This window comes from Zosterops lateralis, assembly GCF_965231275.1.
Source record: "Zosterops lateralis genome assembly, chromosome: 4".
Classification (NCBI taxonomy): domain Eukaryota; kingdom Metazoa; phylum Chordata; class Aves; order Passeriformes; family Zosteropidae; genus Zosterops; species Zosterops lateralis.
The window spans coordinates 73880582-73899506 of NC_139765.1; the positions used below are offsets into that span (position 1 = coordinate 73880582).

The following is an 18925-nucleotide window of genomic DNA, read 5'->3' on the forward strand; positions in this document are numbered from 1 at the left end:
TGGGTGTTCCTCAGCTCCTCGGGAAATCCGTGATTTATCCCCGATATTTCCCATTTCCCAGACGGCCCTGAGAAGGGAGCACAGCCCGTGGATTTGTATTCCACAAAAATCGCGTTGTCGAAGGATCCTGGCTGGGCCTTTGGCCTGGGAACAGCCCTGGGGAATCTTCATTCTAAAGGGATAAACTCCTCCAGAAGGAATTTATATCATTTTCTCACCTTTGTAAACGTAACTGAGGCGGCAGGTAACTCCTACAAGAGAATTCGCTTAACGAAAGGGTTTTCTCTCAAGTGAAAGTCAACTTTCCACTGGGTCAGCTCAGGTCACAGAGTTAATTAATTAATTGTGCCTTAGGCGGGTGGAGAGTTTGTGGTAATTCTCCCGTAGAAAAGATGTCATTTTTTTAATTCTTCCTGAGCTTGCTTTGTGGAGATCTCGTCCTCACGCCCGGCAGGGAATAAACGGCGTCTTTTTCTTCTAAATCGGCGTTTGGAGCGCGTCTAAAATCGGCCCCGCGGGACAGGCCCGGGGGCTGCGAATGGGGCTGGGGAGGCTCGGCCCGGGCACACCGGGGACTGGGGAGGTCCCGGGGGGCACACCGGGGGTTGGACAAGCCCTGACCGGCACACCGGGGGCTGGACGCCGAGCGGTGAAGCCGCTGTGGAGTTTAATACACCCGAACCCCGCGGAGCCCTCACGGCGCCTCCATGACACCTCCATGACACCTCCACGGCTCTCGTCTCGATGATGCGGGCGGCGCTCTGGGGTCCTCCCGGCCGCCAGGGGGCGCAGCGCTGTGGCGGGAACGGGAGCGCGGGGCGGGGACCTCCCGGCCGCCAGGGGGCGCAGCGCTGTGGCGGGAACGGGAGTGCGGGGCGGGGTCCTCCCGGCCGCCAGGGGGCGCCATGCGGGGCGGGCCGGGGAGGGGCGGGCGGCGCCGCCATGGACGCGCTGAGCCGGGCCGGGCCGAGGCCCCGCCGCGCCGCCGCCGCCGCCTCTCCCCTGCCCTGGGGACGCTTCGCCGCCTGGATCGACTGCGTGTGCGTGGTGACTTTCGATCTGGAGCTGGGACAGGCCATGGAGGTGAGATAAGGCTCACGGGAACGCCACAGCGCCGCGACCAGCCGGGGACACCGCGGGCATGGATGGGCTGGGAGAGGGATGGAGAGAGGGGAGAGGGGATGGAGAGAGGGGAGAGGGGAATGGAGAGAGGGGAGAGGGAATGGAGAGAGAGGAGAGGGGATGGAGAGAGAGGAGAGGGGATGGAGAGAGGGGAGAGGGAATGGAGAGAGGGGAGAGGGAATGGAGAGAGGGGAGAGGGGATGGAGAGAGGGGAGAGGGGATGGAGAGAGAGGAGAGGGGATGGAGTGAGGGAAATAGAGAGAGGGGATGGAGAGGGAGGACAAGGATGGAGAGAGGGGAGAGGGGATGGAGAGTGAGGAATGGAGACGGAATCAGAAATGGAGTGAGGGGATCAGGATGGAGAGAGGGAATGGAGAGTGGGAAGAGAGGATGGAGAGTGAGGAATGGAGACAAGGGATGGGGAATGGAGAGAGGGAGTGGAGAGGAGAGGAGAGAAGGATGGGGAGAGGGGATGGAGAGAAGGGTTCAGGGTGGAGTGAGAGAAATGGAGAAAGGGGAGAGGGAATGGAGAGAGGGGAGAGGGAATGGAGAGGGGAGAGAGGGATGGAGAGAGGGAACCAGGATAGAGTGAAGGGAGAGGGAATGGAGTGTGGGAATGGAGACAGGGGATTGGGAATGGAGAGTGGGGATCAGGATGGAGAGAGAGACTGGAGAGAGGGGATGGAGAGGGGGGATCGGGAATAGGGAGGTGAAAAGGGAATCAGGGATAGGGGGTGTGGTGAGATCAGGGATGGAGAGAGAGGTAATCAGGGATGGATGGCAGAGTGAAACAGGAATTAAGGATAGGGACTGGGAATGGACAGTGAAAAGCAGGATCAGAGCTGGGGGTGTGGAAAGGAGGATCCAGGTTTGGGCTGGGGGCAGAGAACAGGGAGGGGAGGGGGGTTCTGAGCAGAGGTTTGGGGTGAGGGCAGTGGGGATCTCTGTGGGGTGGGGAGTGCACAGGGCAGGGAGGGGCCAGGGCAGCACCAAAGAGACCTTTATGGATCCTCTTCATGGAATTAAACCTCCCCAGAGTGACACATCCCAGGGATCCAGGCTGGGAGAGCTGGGAATGCTCCCCTGGAGAGGAGAAGGGTCCAGGGAGAGCTTCCAGCACATTCCAGGGCCCAAAGGGGCTCCAGGAGAGCTGCAGAGGGACTGGGGACAGGGACAGGACACAGGGAATGGATCCCACTGCCACAGGGCAGGGCTGGATGGGAGATTGGGAACTGGGAATTCCTGCCTGGGCTGGAATTGGCAGAGCAGCTGTGGCTGCCCCTGGATCCCTGGCAGTGGCCAAGGCCAGGCTGGACACTGGGGCTGGGCTGGGGACAGTGGGAGGTGTCCCTGCCATGGCAGGGGTGGCCCTGGAGGGGCTCTGGGGTCCCTTCCCACCCAAACCATCCCAGGATTCCCTGACTCTGTGATTGCTGTGGTCTCCATGGATTATGAGAACCACAGGGTCAGGCTGGAGATTCCCTCCAGGGTTATCAAGTCCAGCACTGATGGAATTCCTCCCTGCTGGGTGCTGTCCCAGCCACGGCTGTTGATCCCCCTCAGTGCCCCCTGCAGTGCTGCTCCCCCACCCCTCATCCCTCACACCCTCCTGCTCCTCTCCAGCTCCATTTCCCCCCTGTCCCTCCTGGCAGAACAGATGTTTGCACACCTGGAATGCTCCCAGAGGATTTGGGGCTGTTCACTCACTCAGCCATCAGCTCTGAAGATTAAATCTAAACCAGGAGCCTTGGGGTCAGTCCCCAAATCCAGACAAAGCCGTGTTCAGTGACAGGTTCAGGGTTTAAACCCCCTGGCTGCTTTCCTGTGGGATGTGTCAGGATCAGGAAGGAGCTGTGGGCACAGGGGTGACAACAGGCTCTGCTCTCTCTGCTCTCTCCACAGCTGGTGTATCCCCACGACTTCAGGCTCACCGAGAAGGAGGTAACCACCCTTCACTCCTGCTTTTCCCTCCTCTGGGAGCAGCTCTGGGGGCCTCACTGGCTGGTGGTTTCTTTGCAGAAAACGAGCATCTGCTACCTGTCCTTCCCAGACTCCTACTCAGGTGGGTGACTCCGGGGGTGACAGGAGTGTCCCTGGTGTGGGGACAATCCCTGAGCACCCTGGGGCTGAGCCAGAGCCCCCCTGTGCTGCTGGGTGGGAATCTGTGCTCCAGGGAAATTCCCAGAGTAGCCAGGAGTGTGAGTTCCCATCACATTCCTGTGTTTGGGAGCAGGAGCTGGGGAGGGAGGAGCTGGACTTTGCAGCAGAAATGTCCCCAAACCTGTGTTTGTACATCACCAAATAACAATGAGAAATAAATCTGCTCATCCAGCCAGGCCCTGGGGCTTTGAGGGTTGGGTTTCTGCACTTTCATGGAATCCTGGGATGGTTTGGGTGGGAGGGGAGCTCAGAGCCCCTCCAGGGCCACCCCTGCCATGGCAGGGACACCTCCCACTGTCCCCAGCCCAGCCCCAGTGTCCAGCCTGGCCTTTGGCACTGCCAGGGATCCAGGGGCAGCCACAGCTGTGCCAGGGCCTGCCCACCCTCCCAGGGAAAAACTTTTTCCTCTAGTTCCCTTTTCCTTCCCATTTCGCTTCCTTTTCCCTTTCCTTTTTCCCTTTCCCTCTCCCTTTCCCCTGGCTGTCGGATTCCCCCGCTGTGGTTTCTCCACTCTGTCCCTCTCCTTTCCTCGTGTGGGATTTCCCGTTGAGCCATTCCCAGCTCTGTGTCCCCGTGTCCCCTGGTGTGTCTCTGTCCCAGGTGGCCTCGGGGACACCCAGTTCAGCTTCCGGCTGCGGCAGGCCGGGGGTTCCCGGGATTCCCCGTTCCAGGATGACGGGAGGTACAACCGGGAGGCCCCGCTGACGCTGCAGGTGGGTCCCGGCCCTGCTGGCACCTGCCTGGGGGAAAGGACAAGGATCCCCTGGGGAAAATCCTCCTTTTTTCCAGTCGTGGGAATAGGGAGATAAAGATTCAGCACAAGGATTTCCTTCTGTGCTCACAGGGAGGGAGAGCAGGACAGGGAACTGCTGGGAGAGGAAATGGGATGGGGGGATCAAAGATTGAATTGAATCAGGGGAGAGGGAACTGAGTTCAGTCAGGGGACTCACAGGTATTTTGGGAGGTGGAGCGGAATTAGGGAGACCCCAGTTCCACTGGGAGAGGGAACTGAATGCAGGACACCCCTGTTATTTTGGGACTGGGAACTGAATCCTGGCAATGCTGGGAGGGGGAACTGAAGCAGGGACACCTCCCACTGTCCCCAGCCCAGCCCCAGTGTCCAGCCTGGCCTTGGCCACTGCCAGGGATCCAGGGGCAGCCACAGCTGCTCTGCCAATTCCAGCCCAGACAGCAATTCCCAGTTCCCAATCTCCCACCCAGCCCTGCCCTGTGGCAGTGGGATCCATTCCCTGTGTCCTGTCCCTGTCCCCAGTCCCTCTGCAGCTCTCCTGGAGCCCCTTTGGGCCCTGGCAGGGGCTCTGGGGTCTCCTCAGAGCCTTTTGTGTCTCCAGGTGAACACCCCCAGCCATCCCAGTTGTGTCTCTCCCTGTGTGCCCGTGGAAAGCTCCCCTGGAGCACTGGGATGGATGTTGGGATGTGTCAGATCAGGGCCCAGGAAGGGGTTGGTGACAGTAGACTGGGTTGTCCCTCACTGTCTCTCTTTGTCCCTCTGTCCTTCTCTGTCCCTCTGCCCCTCTGTTCCTCTATCCCTCCCTGTCCCTCTGTCCTTCTCTATCCCTCTGTCCCTTTCTGTCCATCCCTGTCCCGCTCTGTCCCTCTGTCCCTGTGTCCCTCTCTATCCCTCTGTCCCTTTCTGTCCCTCCCTGTCCCTCTGTGCTCCTCTGTTCCTCTATCCCTCTGTCCCACTCTATTCCTCTGTCCCTTCCTGTCCCTCTGTCCCTCCCTGTCCCTCTCTGTCCCTTTCTGTCCCTCCCTGTCCCTGTGTCCCACTGTGTCCCTCTGTCCCTCCCTGTCCCTGTGTCCCACTGTGTCCCTGTCCCTGCAGCGAGAGGCCGCGCACTATTTCGGGTACGTGTACTTCCGGCAGGTCAAGGACAGCTCCATGAGGAGGGGCTACTTCCAGAAGGTCAGTGCTGATCCCAAATCCCAGGATCCCTGAGGCTGGAAAAGCCCTCCCAGCCCATCCAGCCCCAGCTGTGCCCCATCCCCACCCTGTCCCCAGCCCAGAGCACTCAGTGCCACCTCCAGGAATTCCCTGGACACCTCCCAAACCTCCTTGGGCACTTCCAATCCCTAAACACCCTTTCCTTTCCCTTTCCTTTCCATGGGGAAATTCCTGCTGCTGTCCACCCTGAGCCTCCCCAGCCCAACCTGGGGCTGTTCCCCCTTGTCCTATGGGGACACCTCAGTGCCAGCAGTGCCCTGAGCTTTGTGCCCTCCACCTGCAGGAGTTCCTTTCAGACTCCTGCTAATGCAGAAATCATTTTTTTTCCATCCCCACTAAACCAGTGAGTTTTCCCCTGGAACAGTGGGATGGCTCAGAGGAGGAATTGTCACACCTGGGTGAGGTTTGAATTCAAATGGCCAAGTTTGGGGTTGGACAGGAGGTGTTTAATTGATTCCTGCATTCCTAATTAATGCACTCATTAATGGTTAGAGGAAGAGGAGAATCAGTGTAACAATAAAACCCCCAGTGGGGCTGAGTTGGGACTGCTGTAAAAACCAGGGATTTATTTCACAAGGAAGCCCCAATTAGAACAAAAAAGGCCTTGCTGGACACGATTTGCTATTCCAAGTTCCTTGGTCCTTCCCCAGCATTCCTTGACTTTGTTTATCTGCCCAATTCCCATTTCAGGAGTCGCTCCTTTGTGTTTCTCCACCTGAAATGGTTTTGGGGAGCTTTGAAACCACCAAAAATGGATTTTTATTCCCTCTCCAGCTGCTCTTTTGCCAAGCCATGCTCCCACCTCTTTGCTCTCCCAAATTCTGGGTCATGAGCAAGAATTCCACCAAAATGCTGCTTGGGAGCTGCTCCAGGGATTTTGTGTCGGGTTTTTTTAAGTTCACCCCTCTCTAAGCAGTAGAGAAATGTGCAGTGCTGGGCTCAGGGTGTCCCTGATCCCAAATGTGCCATTCCCAGTCCCTGGTGCTCGTGTCCCGCCTTCCCTACGTGAACCTGTTCCAGTGCCTGCTGCAGCTGATTGCCCCGGAATACTTCGACAAGCTGGAGCCCTGCCTGGAGGCAGGTGAGCTGGGAGCAGGGAATTCCACAGGGCTGGGTCGGGAGGGTCCTGGAAAACAGCTGGAATGCTCCAAATGGCTTCATTCTGGAGCAAATTCCAGCAGGGGAGAACAACCTTCTCCTGCTTGTCCGAGTGGATAACGAGGTGTAAAGGGGGGATTGTGGGCAGGGAGGGATGGGGATGGTGCTGTCACTTTGGATGCAGGGTGTTCCCAAGGGATGCAGGATGTCCCCAAGGGATGCAGGGTGTTCCCAAAGAGTACAGGGTGTTCCCAAGGAATGCAGGGTATTCCCAAGGGGTGCAGAGTGTTCCCAAGGGATGCAGGATGTCCCCAAGGGGTGCAGGGTGTCCCCAAGGGGTGCAGGATGTTCCCATGGGATGCAGGGTATTCCCAAGGGATGCAGGGTGTCCCCAAAGAATGCAGGGTGTCCCCAAGGGGTGCAGGGTATTCCTAAAGAATTCAGGGTGTCCCCAATGGATGCAAGGTGTCCCTAAGGGGTGCAGGGTGTTCCCAAGGGATGCAGGGTGTCCCCATGGGATGCAGGGTGTTCCCAAGGGATACAGGGTGTCCCAAACAATGCAGGGTGTCCCCAAGGGATGCAGGATATTCCCAAAGCCAGGAATCTGCTGCACTTCCTGCCTGGGTCATTTAATCCTGATTTATCATCTGTGGGTTTGCCCAGAGCCAGGGGGGTGTGTGAGCTGGGAGCAGGGAGTAATCCCCTGTCAGAATGGCAGGACAAGCTGGATTTTCCCCCAGGTGAAACCCTTCCCCTCCCTGTGTCCCTCAGTGTGCAACGAGATCGACCAGTGGCCGCCCCCAGTGCCCGGCCAGACCCTGAACCTGCCCGTGATGGGAGTTGTCATCCAGGTACCCGGGCTGGGGCTGTGTTCATGAAATCCCTGCTCAGCCCACGTTCCCCACAGCCTTCCCAGCTGGGATTGCTGCCTGGAGAGGTCCCTGCCCTGCTGATCCCACCCCAGTGTGGTCCCTGCTCTCTGTGCCCTGCAGGTGAGGATCCCCTCCCGGGTGGACAAGCCAGGCTCCAGCCCAGTGAAGCAGTGCAACCAGGAGGTGAGGAGATGGATCCTGGATCCCCCTTGGCCTGGGGTCACTGTGGGCTCAGCAGTTCCACTGTAGGCTCTCCTGCCTGGGCTCTCTGCACCCAATCCAGTGCTTCACTCACTGTTCCCCTTGCTTTTCCTGGGAATTCAGGCCCTGCTGGGTCTCCTGCCTTCACCCTTGGGTTGTTTGGAATTTGCTTCAGTGTTTTGGCTCGGCTCTGGTTTGGATTCCTTGCCCTTTCCCCTCTCTGTGCTGTGACTAACACTGGTTTGGTGCCACATCTCTAACCCTGCCTGGCTCTGGTGTGTCTCAAACACTCTCTCACCAGAGGGAACCCTGGAAAATAAAGGAGCAGATGTGGGCAGCCTTTCCCATCTGGAAAAGAAGGGAGTCTTCCTTAGTTTGTAGGCACAGAAATGAATTTGGGATTGAGTGCTGCCCCCAGCCCTGCTCCTGTGCACACCTGAGGGTGAGGGCTTGTTCCCTTTGTTCCCTGGAGCTGGTTGGTCAGGGCAGGTGGAATTCCAGCCAGGAATCTGCTCCCATCTCCTCACAGTTCACTAACAGGTACTAACAGCCTTCTCTCCCTTCCTCATCCAGAATCTGTTACCAGCCCCCCTGGTCCTCCCCAGTGTCCATGAGCTGGATCTGTTCAGGTGAGAGGCTCCTCCCAACCCTCTCCCTGCTGGGAGCATCCCATAAATCACAGGGATGGTGCAGGACCAAACCCTGCTGCCTTCCAGGGACTCCTCTGGGATTCTGGGCAGGGCTTGAGCTGAGGGTTGTGCCCTGCACAGCCCCGGGGCAGGGGAGGGGCCCAAAGCTCCCAGGGGAGAGGCCCAGGCAGATCCAGCACAGATTCCATGCCCATACTCTGGAATCCAGGGGTGTCCCACTCCCCCAGACACACTGGGAGCAGCATTTGGCCATGGGAACCTCCTGAGGTTTAACAAAGCTGAGTCCAAGGTGCTGCACCCGAGTCAGAGCAACCCCTGGGATCGATCCGGGCTGGGCAAGAGCAGCTGGAGAAGCCTTGGGAGAAGGATTTGGGGGTGAGAGCTGGACCTGACCCAGCCCAGAACCCCCCAGTGCTGAGCTGAGCCCACAGGGGAGGGGGGATTCTATCCCTGTGCCCAGGTGAGGCCCCACCTGCAGAGCTGCCCCAGCCCTGGGGACACAGATTCTGCTGCACAGAGTCCAGAGGAGGTGACAGAGGTGACACTGGATGGGCTTTGAGGTCCCCTTCCCACCCAAACCATTCCATGACTCTGATCACAAATGGCTTGACTTTGCTCAGAGCATTTCTCAGAGCATTTCCTTTAAACTTGTATCAAACAACTGAGTGACAGCCCAGGTGAAGACACCTGAATTCCCCTGTGGAATGCTGACAGTCCATCCTAGATCTCAAATTCCTGGATGGAAGCACAGCTGAGGGGCCTTGCAGGGCACAGCCGTGTCTGGTCCATGCTGAACTGACCCTCTGTCCTTGTCCCCATTGTCCCAGGTGTTTCCAGCCAGTGCTGATCCACATCCAGATGCTGTGGGAGCTGATGCTGCTGGGGGAGCCCATGGTGGTGATGGCACCGTCCCCAACCGTGTCCTCAGAGATGGTCCTGGCCCTCACCAGGTAACACCCCCGGGGTCTGAGGGAGCTGTGACAGCAAATTCCAGCAGCTTTCCCCTCCCACATCCCCCCTGCTGCTCTCCTGGCTGGGGTTTAGTTTGCTCGTGGAAGCTTTGCAAGACATACTGTAAATATTCCACGCTCATTTTCCAGCAAGGATGGAGAGGAGCACAAAGGAATGTCCCCTGATGCTTCCAGCCCTGAGGAACCTCCTCTCCCCAGCTCAGAGCTCTCCCTTAGCACAAAACCCCAAACCTTGGAGCTTCCCCAGATGGGTTCAGCCAGGCCAAGTGCCAGGTGCTGCCCCTGGAGCCCCCCAGGCTGGGGCAGAGGGGCTGGAAAGGCCCTGGGGGGGCTGTGCCAGCAGCTGGACACGAGCCCAGGGTGCCCAGGGGGGCAGGGGGCCGATGGGCCCCGGGCTGGGGCACCCCAGGGTGGGCACAGCCCCAGGGCAGGGGCTGTCCCCTGTGCTGGCCCTGGGTGCCCGTGCCATGCCCAGAGTGCCTGTGCCATGCCCAGGGTGGCTGTGCCATGCCCAGGGTGACTCTGTCATGCCCAGGGTGACTCTGCCATGCCCAGGGTGACTCTGCCAAGCCCAGGATGACTCTGCCATGCCCAGGGTGACTCTCATGCCCAGAATGACTCTGTCATGCCCAGGGTGACTCTGCCATGCCCAGGGTGACTCTGCCATGCCCAGGGTGACTGTGCCATGCCCAGGGTGCCCTGTTCCATACCCAGGGTGACTCTGCCATGCCCAGGGTGACTCTGTCATGCCCAGGGTGACTCTGTCATGCCCAGGGTGACTCTGTCATGCCCAGAGTGACTCTGTCATGCCCAGGGTGACTCTGCCATGCCCAGGGTGACCATGCCTGTCCCTGCAGCTGCCTGGCCCCTCTGCGTTACTGCTGTGACTTCCGGCCTTACTTCACCATCCACGACAGCGAGTTCAAGGAGTACACCACGCGCACCCAGGCCCCGTGAGTGCCCCGCCCTGCCCCGGCCCCGGGGACACCCAGAGCCACCAGGCTCAGCCTGTCCCCTCCCTCCAGGCCCAACATCATCGTGGGAGTCACCAACCCTTTCTTCATCAAGACCCTGCAGCACTGGCCACACATCCTGCGGGTGGGCGAGCTCCGCATGTCCGGTGAGCCCAGGGGGTCTGTCGGGGGGGTCAGGGGGAGCTCAGGGTCCAGGGGAGCTCAGGGTGCCAGAGGAGCCCAGGGGGAACTCAGGGTGCCAGGGAAGTTCAGGGTGAGCTCAGCATGCCAGGGGAGCCCAGGGTGAGGGGGAGCTCAGGCTGAGCTCAGCGGGAGCTCAGAGTGCCAGGGGGGCTCAGGGTGAGCTCAGGGTGCCAGGGGGGCTCAGGGTGAGCTCAGGGTGAAAGGGAGCTCAGGGTGAGCTGAGGGTGCCAGGGGGGCTCAGGGTCAGGAGGAGCTCAGGGTCAGCTCAGGGTTAGGGTGAACTCGGGGTGGCAGGTGAGCTCAGGATGCCAGGGCAGCTCAGGGTGCCAGAAGGTCTCAGGGTGACAGGTGAGCTCAGGGTGAGCTCAGGGTTAGGGTGAGCTACCCCAGGGCAGCTCGGGGTACCAGGCAGCTCATCCTGAGCTCCCCAGCTCATGGGGAGCTGAGGATGAAAGGGGAGCTGGCCCCAGGGCTCTGTGGGCTCAGGAGCAGCTGCAGGAGCTGCCCTGGCAGTGATTTCCTGGGATTTGCTGCATTCCTGGGACAGCCCAGCAGCCACAGGAGCTCTGTGCCTCTGCAGGATGGGCACGGAGCTGGGGCAGGCTGTGGGGAGCAGGAATTGCTGTCCTGGAGCTTCCAGGAGAGGAAAAACCCTTCCTGGGCAAGAAATTGAGGAAGGAGAGAGGTGGAGAGAGAGAGAAACCTCTCCTTTATTCAGCACCTTTGTTAACTGGAAGCCAAGGAAAGCCTGGGCATGAGGAGCTGGTCTTTAGCACATCCTCATCCCAGAATTCCAGCAGGGGAGGGAGCTGGGATTGCTCTGAGGGTGCAGGCAGAGGGCAGTGAGGATGGACAGGGGCAGGGCTGGGTGTCCCCAAGGGCAGAGTCCCACAGGGAGGGACAGAGCCCGAGCTGTCCCCGCTGTGTGTCACAGGGGACCTGCCCAAGCAGGTGAAGGTGAAGAAACTGGCCAAGCTGAAAACCCTGGACACCAAACCAGGTGGGTTCAGTTCCAGGTGTCCTTTCAGTCTGACCCTTCCCTTGGGGCTTTGGCAGCAGGGAGCTGTGTCCTAACTCCTGCTTTTTCCTGGTTCTGTGTTTTTCTTTAGGAATCTACACTTCCTATAAAACATTCCTGCACAAAGACAAGACCCTGATAAAAAGGCTACTAAAGGTGAGCACCTCCCACCCTGTCCTGGGTGGGAAAACTGTGCCAAGAGCTCGGTCTGAGCAGGCACAACTCTGTAAAGGAACAGAATTTGCAGTTTGGGATGGTTTAGTCCATACTGGGACACGTTTGTCGTGCCCCAGGTTTAGGATTTTCCACTTGTTATTGAGGATTAAATCCTGGGGCTAACAATGAGCTGAGTAGGAAAAATTGATATAAAAAAAAAAAAAAAAAAAAGAGCCTGAAAACAAAACAGATTTTGTGTAGTGAAGCTTGAAATTTTAATGTGTTTGAGTAGAGAGTGGGACCTGGATTTTGGGATCTGGATTTGGAGTTTGATTTTGGGATCTGGATTTGGGATCTGGATTTTGCGGGTCAGGATTTTGGGCAGTAATTCATGCTGCCTTGGCTATAGAGCTGCAGGTTGTGTGTGACAGTGAGGGACACCTGGGTGCCCCCAGCTGTGACAGTGGGTGGCACTTGGGTGACTCTGACTGCGTGTGACACCAAGGGACACCTGGGTGACCCCAGCTGTGCCATGGGTGACACCCAGCTGTGCCATGGTGACACAGTGTGACCTTGGCTGTGCCATGGTGACACAGTGACCCCACTGTGCCATGGTGACACCAGCTGTGCCATGGTGACACAGTGACCCCACTGTGCCATGGTGACACCAGCTGTGCCATGGTGACACAGTGACCCCACTGCCCCGTGGTGACACCGTGTCCTGGCAGGGCATCCAGCGGAAGCGCCCCTCGGAGGTGCAGAGTGCTCTGCTGAGGAGGCACCTCCTGGAGCTCACCCAGAGCTTCATCATCCCCCTGGTGAGTGCCAGGGACACCTGGGGGCACATCCAGGGGCAGGGAATCCCGGGATGGGGGGTGGGAAGGACCTTTGACCCGTCCCATCCTTGCTGCCATGGCAGGGACACCCCCACTGTCCCTCCTCAGTGTCCAGCCTGGCCTGCTGGACACCCCCACTGTCCCTCCTCAGTGCCCAGCCTGCCCTCCTGGACACCCCCACTGTCCCAGCCCACAGCTGCTCTGGGCACCACAAGAGGCTCCTCAGTTGTAAATTATTATTTTTATTTATCTTTTCCTGTTTTAGGAGCATTACATGGCCAGCCTGATGCCTCTGCAGAGGGCCATCACTCCGTGGAAGGTAGGATGTCCTTCCCAGTCCTCCTTCCCTTTGGGGTTGGGAGTGGTTACAGGGTGCTGGGAACCTCCCCCGTTGAAGGAAGAGGGTTTTTACTTCTTTAAATCCATTAAAAGGTTGAAAGAACTCTTGGGACAGATACTCCCAGGAGCTGAATTACTGGGACTCTCCTGTAAGGATCAGCCTTGGGGTGTTTTCATCCTCAGTGCCTCGAGCACTTTTCCCCACATTTTCCTGGTTCCATGTGGGGTTCTGTGACAGGAATTTCCGTGGGCTCAGGTGGATTATTTCCCTGTGCAGAATCCCCCCCAGATCCGCCCGTTCTGCCAGGAGGATTTCATGAAGAGCCTGGAGCACGCCGGGCCCCAGCTCACCTGTGTGCTCAAGGGGGACTGGCTGGGGCTCTACAGGTGAGAGCTGCAGGCAGGGCTGAGCCCAGCCCAGGCAGCAAACCCTGGGATAAACCCTGGGATAAACCCTGGGATAAACCCAATGGGAGCTGTGAGATCTGCAGGACTCACCCAGGGATCAGCTCAGCACGGGCAGGAACAGCAAATCCAGGGCAAGCCCAGCCCTGGGGTTTGTGTGGGTTAAATGAGTGGAGATCCTGCAGGGCAGTTTGTCCAGGGTTTTCCTGGATAGTTGGTTCTGGGTGGGATGGAGAAGATGCTTGGTTCAATAGGAATGGGAAAAATCCAGGGTTGGATAGCCAAGGAAGGAAAATGGGAAATGCACAGAGATGGAGGATGAAAAAAATCCCGGAAAGTGATCAGAAACCATAATTACAGAATTATGGAATTATGGAATGGGTTGGGTGGGAAGGGAGCTCAAAACCCATCCAGTGCCACCCCTGCCAGGGCAGGGACACCTCCCACTGTCCCAGAGGGTGCCCAGCCTGGCCTGGGACACTGCCAGGGATGCAGGGGCAGCCACAGCTGCTCTGGGACTGTCCCCATGTCCTGCTGTGTCCCCAAGCCATCCCCAGGTCCCCCTGTCCCCTTCCCAGGGTCCCCTCAGGGCACAGGGTGGGGTTATTGGATAGGATCATCCCTCCCAGCCCTGGGACCCCACAATTCCACCATTCCACCATTCCTGGCCTCTCTCCACAGGCGATTCTTCAAGTCCCCCAATTTCGACGGTTGGTTCCGGCAGCGGCACCGCGAGATGACCCAGAAGCTGGAGGCCCTGCACCTGGAGGCCATCTGTGAGGCGGTGGGTGACAGGGACAGGGACAGCAATCCCTGACACCTCTGTGCCAGTCCTCTGGCCCTGCCCAAGCCAGGCTGGAATCACCAAGGGCTTTCAGTTCATTTATCCCAAGTAATTAATTTATCCCAAGTAATTCTTTAGTCAGAGATGAGGAGAAGGGTCCAGGGAGAGCTCAGAGCCCTTCCCAGGGCCCAAAGGGGCTCCAGGAGAGCTGCAGAGGGACTGGGGACAGGGACAGGACACAGGGAATGGCTTCCCACTGCCCCAGGGCAGGGCTGGATGGGAGATTGGGAATTGGGAATTCCTGTCTGGGCTGGAATTGGCAGAGCAGCTGTGGCTGCCCCTGGATCCCTGGCAGTGGCCAAGGCCAGGCTGGACACTGGGGCTGGGCTGGGGACAGTGGGAGGTGTCCCTGTCTTGGTGGCACTGGAGGGGCTCTGTCACTGCTTCAGAAATGAGGATGAGAAACCCCTGCTCACCCTCACTTGGGGCATTCCCTGGGGGAATCCCTTGGGAAACATCCCTAAGGGAAGCCACTCTCTCCTTAGGACATTGTGGCCTGGATGAAGGACAAGTCTGAGGTGGAGATCGTGGACCTGGTGCTGAAGCTTCGGGAGAAGCTGGTGAGTCCCTCCCTCCCCTGCACTCCTCCTCTCTCTGGGTGAGAGAAATCCAGGACACAGATCACACCTGTGCCTTGGAAAACCTTGTTCTCCCTCCCTGGAGGGCTGGGAACCTCGGGGTGTTTGTGTGAAATCTTCAGAGTTGGGAGGATCCAGGGAAGTTCTTCCCTCCCGAGGCTCAGGCAGCATTTCCTGCCTGGATTTATCCTGAACTGCAGCAGCCAGAGCCCGGGGTGGAGGGGAAAGTCCCCACGAATGTGGTCATTCCCATTTCCCTGGAGTGTGTTCATTCCCATGTCCCCATTAATGTGTTAATTCCCATTTCTCCTGGGCATTCATTCCCATTTCCCCTGGGTGTTAATTCCATTTCCCCGGAATGTTTCCCTGGAGTGTGTTAATTCCATTTCCCTGGAGTGTGTTAATTCCCATTTCCCCATTAATGTGTTCATTCCCATTTCCCCTGGCTGGTAATTCCCCTTTCCCTGGAATGTGTTAATTCCCATTTCCCTGAAATGTGTTAATTCCATTTCCCCAGGAATGTTCTCATTCCCATTTCCCCTGGGTATTAATTCCCATTTCCCCTGGAAGGTAATTCCCGTTTCCCCTGGCTGTTAATTCCCATTTCCCAGGAATGTCCCCATTCCCATTTCCCCTGGGTGTCAATCCCCTTTCCCATGAATATCCCCATTCCTGTTTCCCCTGTGTGTCAGTCCCCATTCCCCATGAATATCCCCATTCCCATTTCCCTGAAATGTGTTAATTCCATTTCCCCAGGAATGTTCCCATTCCCATTTCCCCTGTGTGTCAATCCCATTCCCCACGAATATCCCCATTCCCATTTCCCCTGGCTGTTCATTCCCCTTCCCCACGAATATCCCCATTCCCGTTTCCCCTGTGTGTCAATTCCCATTTCCCCTGTGTGTCAATCCCATTTCCCCTGTGTGTCAATCCCCTTTCCCATGAATATCCCCGTTCCCATTTCCCCTGGGTGTCAATCCCATTCCCCACGAATCTCCCGTTCCTGTTTCCCCTGGCTGTCAATCCCATTCCCCACGAATCTCCCATTCCCGTTTCCCCAGGTGAGGGCTCGCTGCCAGCACCTGCCGGTGAAGGAGGAGACGCTGCAGCGGGTGAGTCTCTACATCGACACCATCATCGGCTCCCTGCCCGAGGACCTGCAGGCCGTGCTGCACCACCCCTGAGCCCGGGGGGCTCCCGGACACCCCTGGGTGCCACCAGGGGACACTTCAGCCTCGTCCGTGCCGGGACCCTCGGCGTTCCCGCAGCCCCGGGAGCAGCAGGAGCAGCCCTGCCCAGGGGGGCTGTGCTCAGGACGAGGACGAGGAGGAGGTGACAGAGCCATCCCTGTCCCCGCACAGCCGGCGGGAGCAGCAGGAGGAGGAGTTGCTGGACATGGAACGCTGCTCTGTTTCTCCAGGGCAGAGCAGGAGGAAGGGCCGGAGTGCCCGGGAGTGGCTGCTGGAGGAGCCGGCCCCAAATCCCATTTATTCTGCTTGGAAACCCAGCCCGAGCTCCAGGGACACAGCGGGGCTGGGGCTCTGCCCGAGGCGCTGGGAGAGCTCCTGCCAGCCCCTTCCCAATAAAACCTGGAGAAGCTGATGGCTGCAGCCTGTGCCCGGCTGGAAATGCCCAGGAACGGGCCCTGCTGCTCTGCCCCTGCCCCCAGAGGCAGCTCCTGTGCCTGGGATCCCCTTCCTGCCTTGGGAATGGGTTTGCTGGGATCACTGGTGCTCCAAAACGGCATTGCACCACCAGGGGGTTCATCCAGGGATGAGATTTTAGCCTAAAAAAAGGGTTTGGGAGGGATGTGGCAGCCTGGAGGGGTCAAACCCAGCACCTCTGCACGTGGTGGGATTGTTGGATTGTTCCTGCCCTGAGCTGGGGCAGCTCCCAGTGCTCCCAGTGAAGCTTTTCCATCAGTCCCTGCCCGTTCTTGGGGCTGGGGAGGGCTTGGGGGGGCTCAGAGAGAGCTGAACTCCTCCTGAATTTCCCTCTGGAGCCAGGCAGGAGCAGCAGGAGGCTGCTGGGTGTCTCAGTGCCCCTGGCCCTGCTGAACTAAGGAATTCTGAGCAATCCCTTTAGGGATGGTGTCAATCCTGTTCAACCCCCAGGTGTGTCCATGCAGGCCCCAAACCCTCCTGTGAAGCAGGAAATGTTAGTTTAGAACAAACCCTGGAGCCAAACTGGTGCTGGTTTGGAGGCTGGGGAGGTTTATTGGGGTGGGAGAGGTTGTCCCTGCTCTTGGGCACTTGTGGCCATCCCGGTGTTCCAGAGGGTCCCCAGCACCTGTGGGTGGCTCCGTGTCCCTCTGCCCTTCCCAAGACTCACTCATGGAGGTGTTTGGGCTGGAAAAACCTCAGAGCCCATCGAGTCCAACCCCCTCCAGCACTGCCAAGGCCACACTGACCCTGTCCCCAAGTGCCACCTCCAGAGGGCTCTGAGATCCCTGCAGGGGTGGGGATTCCACCATCTCCTGTAGCTGTTCCTCAATAGACCAAACTTCTCCTTCAGGAATTCCCCCTCAGGGATGTGTTTGTAGCTTTGCATTCCTCCCAAGGAGACCAGACCCCATCTCCTGCAACCCCAATATCCCACAGTCTTGGGATGGTTTGGGTGGGAAGGGACCCCAGAGCCCCCCCAGGGCCACCCCTGCCATGGCAGGGACACCTCCCACTGTCCCCAGCCCAGCCCCAGTGTCCAGCCTGGCCTTGGCCACTCCAGGGATCCAGGGGCAGCCACAGCTGCTTTTCCAGCCTCAGTGGTTCTGGGATTCCATCCCTGTGGATCTGCACGGAGCAGGGGCTGGAAGTTGGGGGGTCTCCAGCAGGGAGGGGCTGCAGGTGTGGGACCTGCCCAGCCCCACCTGGGCCCTCCCCAAATGAGGGGCCACACCCAGGGGATCCTGCTGGGAGCCAGGAAAGGTGTCCCTGCCACGGCAGGGGTGGCACTGGAGGGGCTTTGGGGTCCCTTCCCACCCAAACCATTCCAGGATTCCCTGAGCTGCTGGGAATGTGCAAATCCCGCCTGGGATGGGATGGGATGGGATGGGATGGGATGGGATGGGATGGGATGGGATGGGATGGGATGGGATGGGATGGGATGGGATGGGATGGGATGGGATGGGATGGGATGGGATGGGGTGGGAGCTCAGGGATCAGCCCCCAGGGATGGGGTGGCAGCTCAGGGATCAGCTCCCAGCGAGTCATCGTAGAAAGCCTGGAGCCCCTCGGGGCTGGGCAGGGCGCGGCTCCGGGCCAGCACCTCCCTGCGGAAATTCTCCCTCAGCCAGCCGTAGACCAGACTGTGCAGGAAACCCTGCAGGGACACGCTCAGAGCCTGGGGACACAGGGACAGGGGCTCAGGGCCCTGCAGGGACACAGGGACAGGGCCTGGGGACACAGGGACAGGGGCTCAGGGCCCTGCAGGCACAGCCCAGGCAGGGTGGCACAGGACACAGGGGGACTTCCCTCCTGGTGTGGCCTATTAAAGCACATCAGCCCCCAGGAAGGGCCAAGGGGTGAAATCTCAACCCCAAAACCAGCAGGAAGAGCCAGGCTGGGTTCAGGGTGTCCCCAAGGGCTGTGACAGCTCCCACCTGGGGTGGGGACAAATGTCCAGCCTGGGAGGGCTGGGAAAGGGGCTTTACTCACTGTGGACACGTAGAGGATGAAGAGCGAGGCAGGGCTGATGCTGCTGAAGGAGAGGATGGTGAGGAGGAAGGCTGTGGGGGGGACACAGGAGGACATTCCTTGGTGGGATGTTCCCAGTGTGGCCCTCATAGGGCTGGGGGAGCTGGGGACACCCCAAATGTGACCCTGCAGGGATGGGGGGCTTTGGGACACCCCAAATGTGACCCTGCAGGGCTGGGGGAGCTGGGGACACCCCAAATGTGACCCTGCAGGGCTGGGGGGGCTCTGGGACCCCCCCGGCCTTACCTGGCGCCCAGCAGAGCAGGAAGACCAGCTGGAAGTTGAACGAGGCTCTGCTGACGCTGCGGCCGCTCCCGGCCCCGGATCCCCCGTTATCCCCCAGGCTCAGCAGCGGCAGCGCCGCCTTCCCCCGGCACCGGAGCCGCACCCGCCGGTACAGGAGCTGCGGGGGGCCGGGGTTCACTGGGGCCCTGGGGAACCCCCAGACCCACCCCGGGGCCGGTACAGGAGCTGCGGGGGGCCGGGGTTCACTGGGGCCCTGGGGAACCCCCAGACCCACCCCCGGGGCCGGTACAGGAGCTGCGGGGGGCCGGGGCTCACTGGGGCCCTGGGGAACCCCCAGACCCACCCCCGGGGCCGGTACAGGAGCTGCGGGGGGGCCGAGGCTCACTGGGGACCTGGGGAACCCCCAGACCCATCCCCGAGCCGGGGCCTCACCGAGCAGCAGCCCAGCACCAGCAGCAGGTACAGCAGGAAGATGATTTTCTCCTCCAGCCCCGCGTTCTGCCCCACGCCGGCCTGGGAGGCAACGGGAGATGAGCGGGGCCGGGCCAGAGACCCCCGGAGCCCCCCGGGAAGGGGCAGAGCCCACCTGGGAGCAGATGTCGTGCCTGGGGTGG

At 59.4% G+C, this 18925-nt stretch overlaps 1 protein-coding gene across 3 annotated transcripts; it reads left to right on the plus strand.

The window, feature by feature from the left end:
- Window positions 1–942: 942 nt before the first annotated feature.
- DENND6B (DENN domain containing 6B) lies at window positions 943–15968 on the plus strand (the record flags this gene model as incomplete). 3 transcript variants are annotated; one of them, XR_014589954.1, is made up of 21 exons in its annotated part: window positions 943–1083; window positions 3025–3063; window positions 3142–3184; window positions 3883–3995; window positions 5129–5209; window positions 6224–6329; window positions 7118–7197; window positions 7339–7401; window positions 7993–8048; window positions 8897–9019; window positions 9898–9993; window positions 10066–10160; window positions 11132–11197; window positions 11307–11371; window positions 12100–12189; window positions 12473–12526; window positions 12824–12933; window positions 13633–13735; window positions 14281–14355; window positions 15435–15705; window positions 15794–15968. XR_014589954.1 is itself a non-coding variant. In XM_083860149.1 (20 exons), the coding sequence occupies 20 exons, from the start codon at window positions 943–945 to the stop codon at window positions 15555–15557; spliced, it is 1722 nt and encodes a 573-aa protein (XP_083716275.1). In that variant the 3' UTR covers window positions 15558–15968. The 3 variants fall into 3 exon arrangements, 2 of the variants coding, with proteins under 2 accessions (XP_083716275.1, XP_083716276.1); XM_083860149.1 differs by having other exon boundaries at window positions 15435–15968; XM_083860150.1 differs by lacking the exons at window positions 943–1083; window positions 3025–3063; window positions 3883–3995 and having other exon boundaries at window positions 3148–3184; window positions 15435–15968.
- Window positions 15969–18925: the final 2957 nt, after the last annotated feature.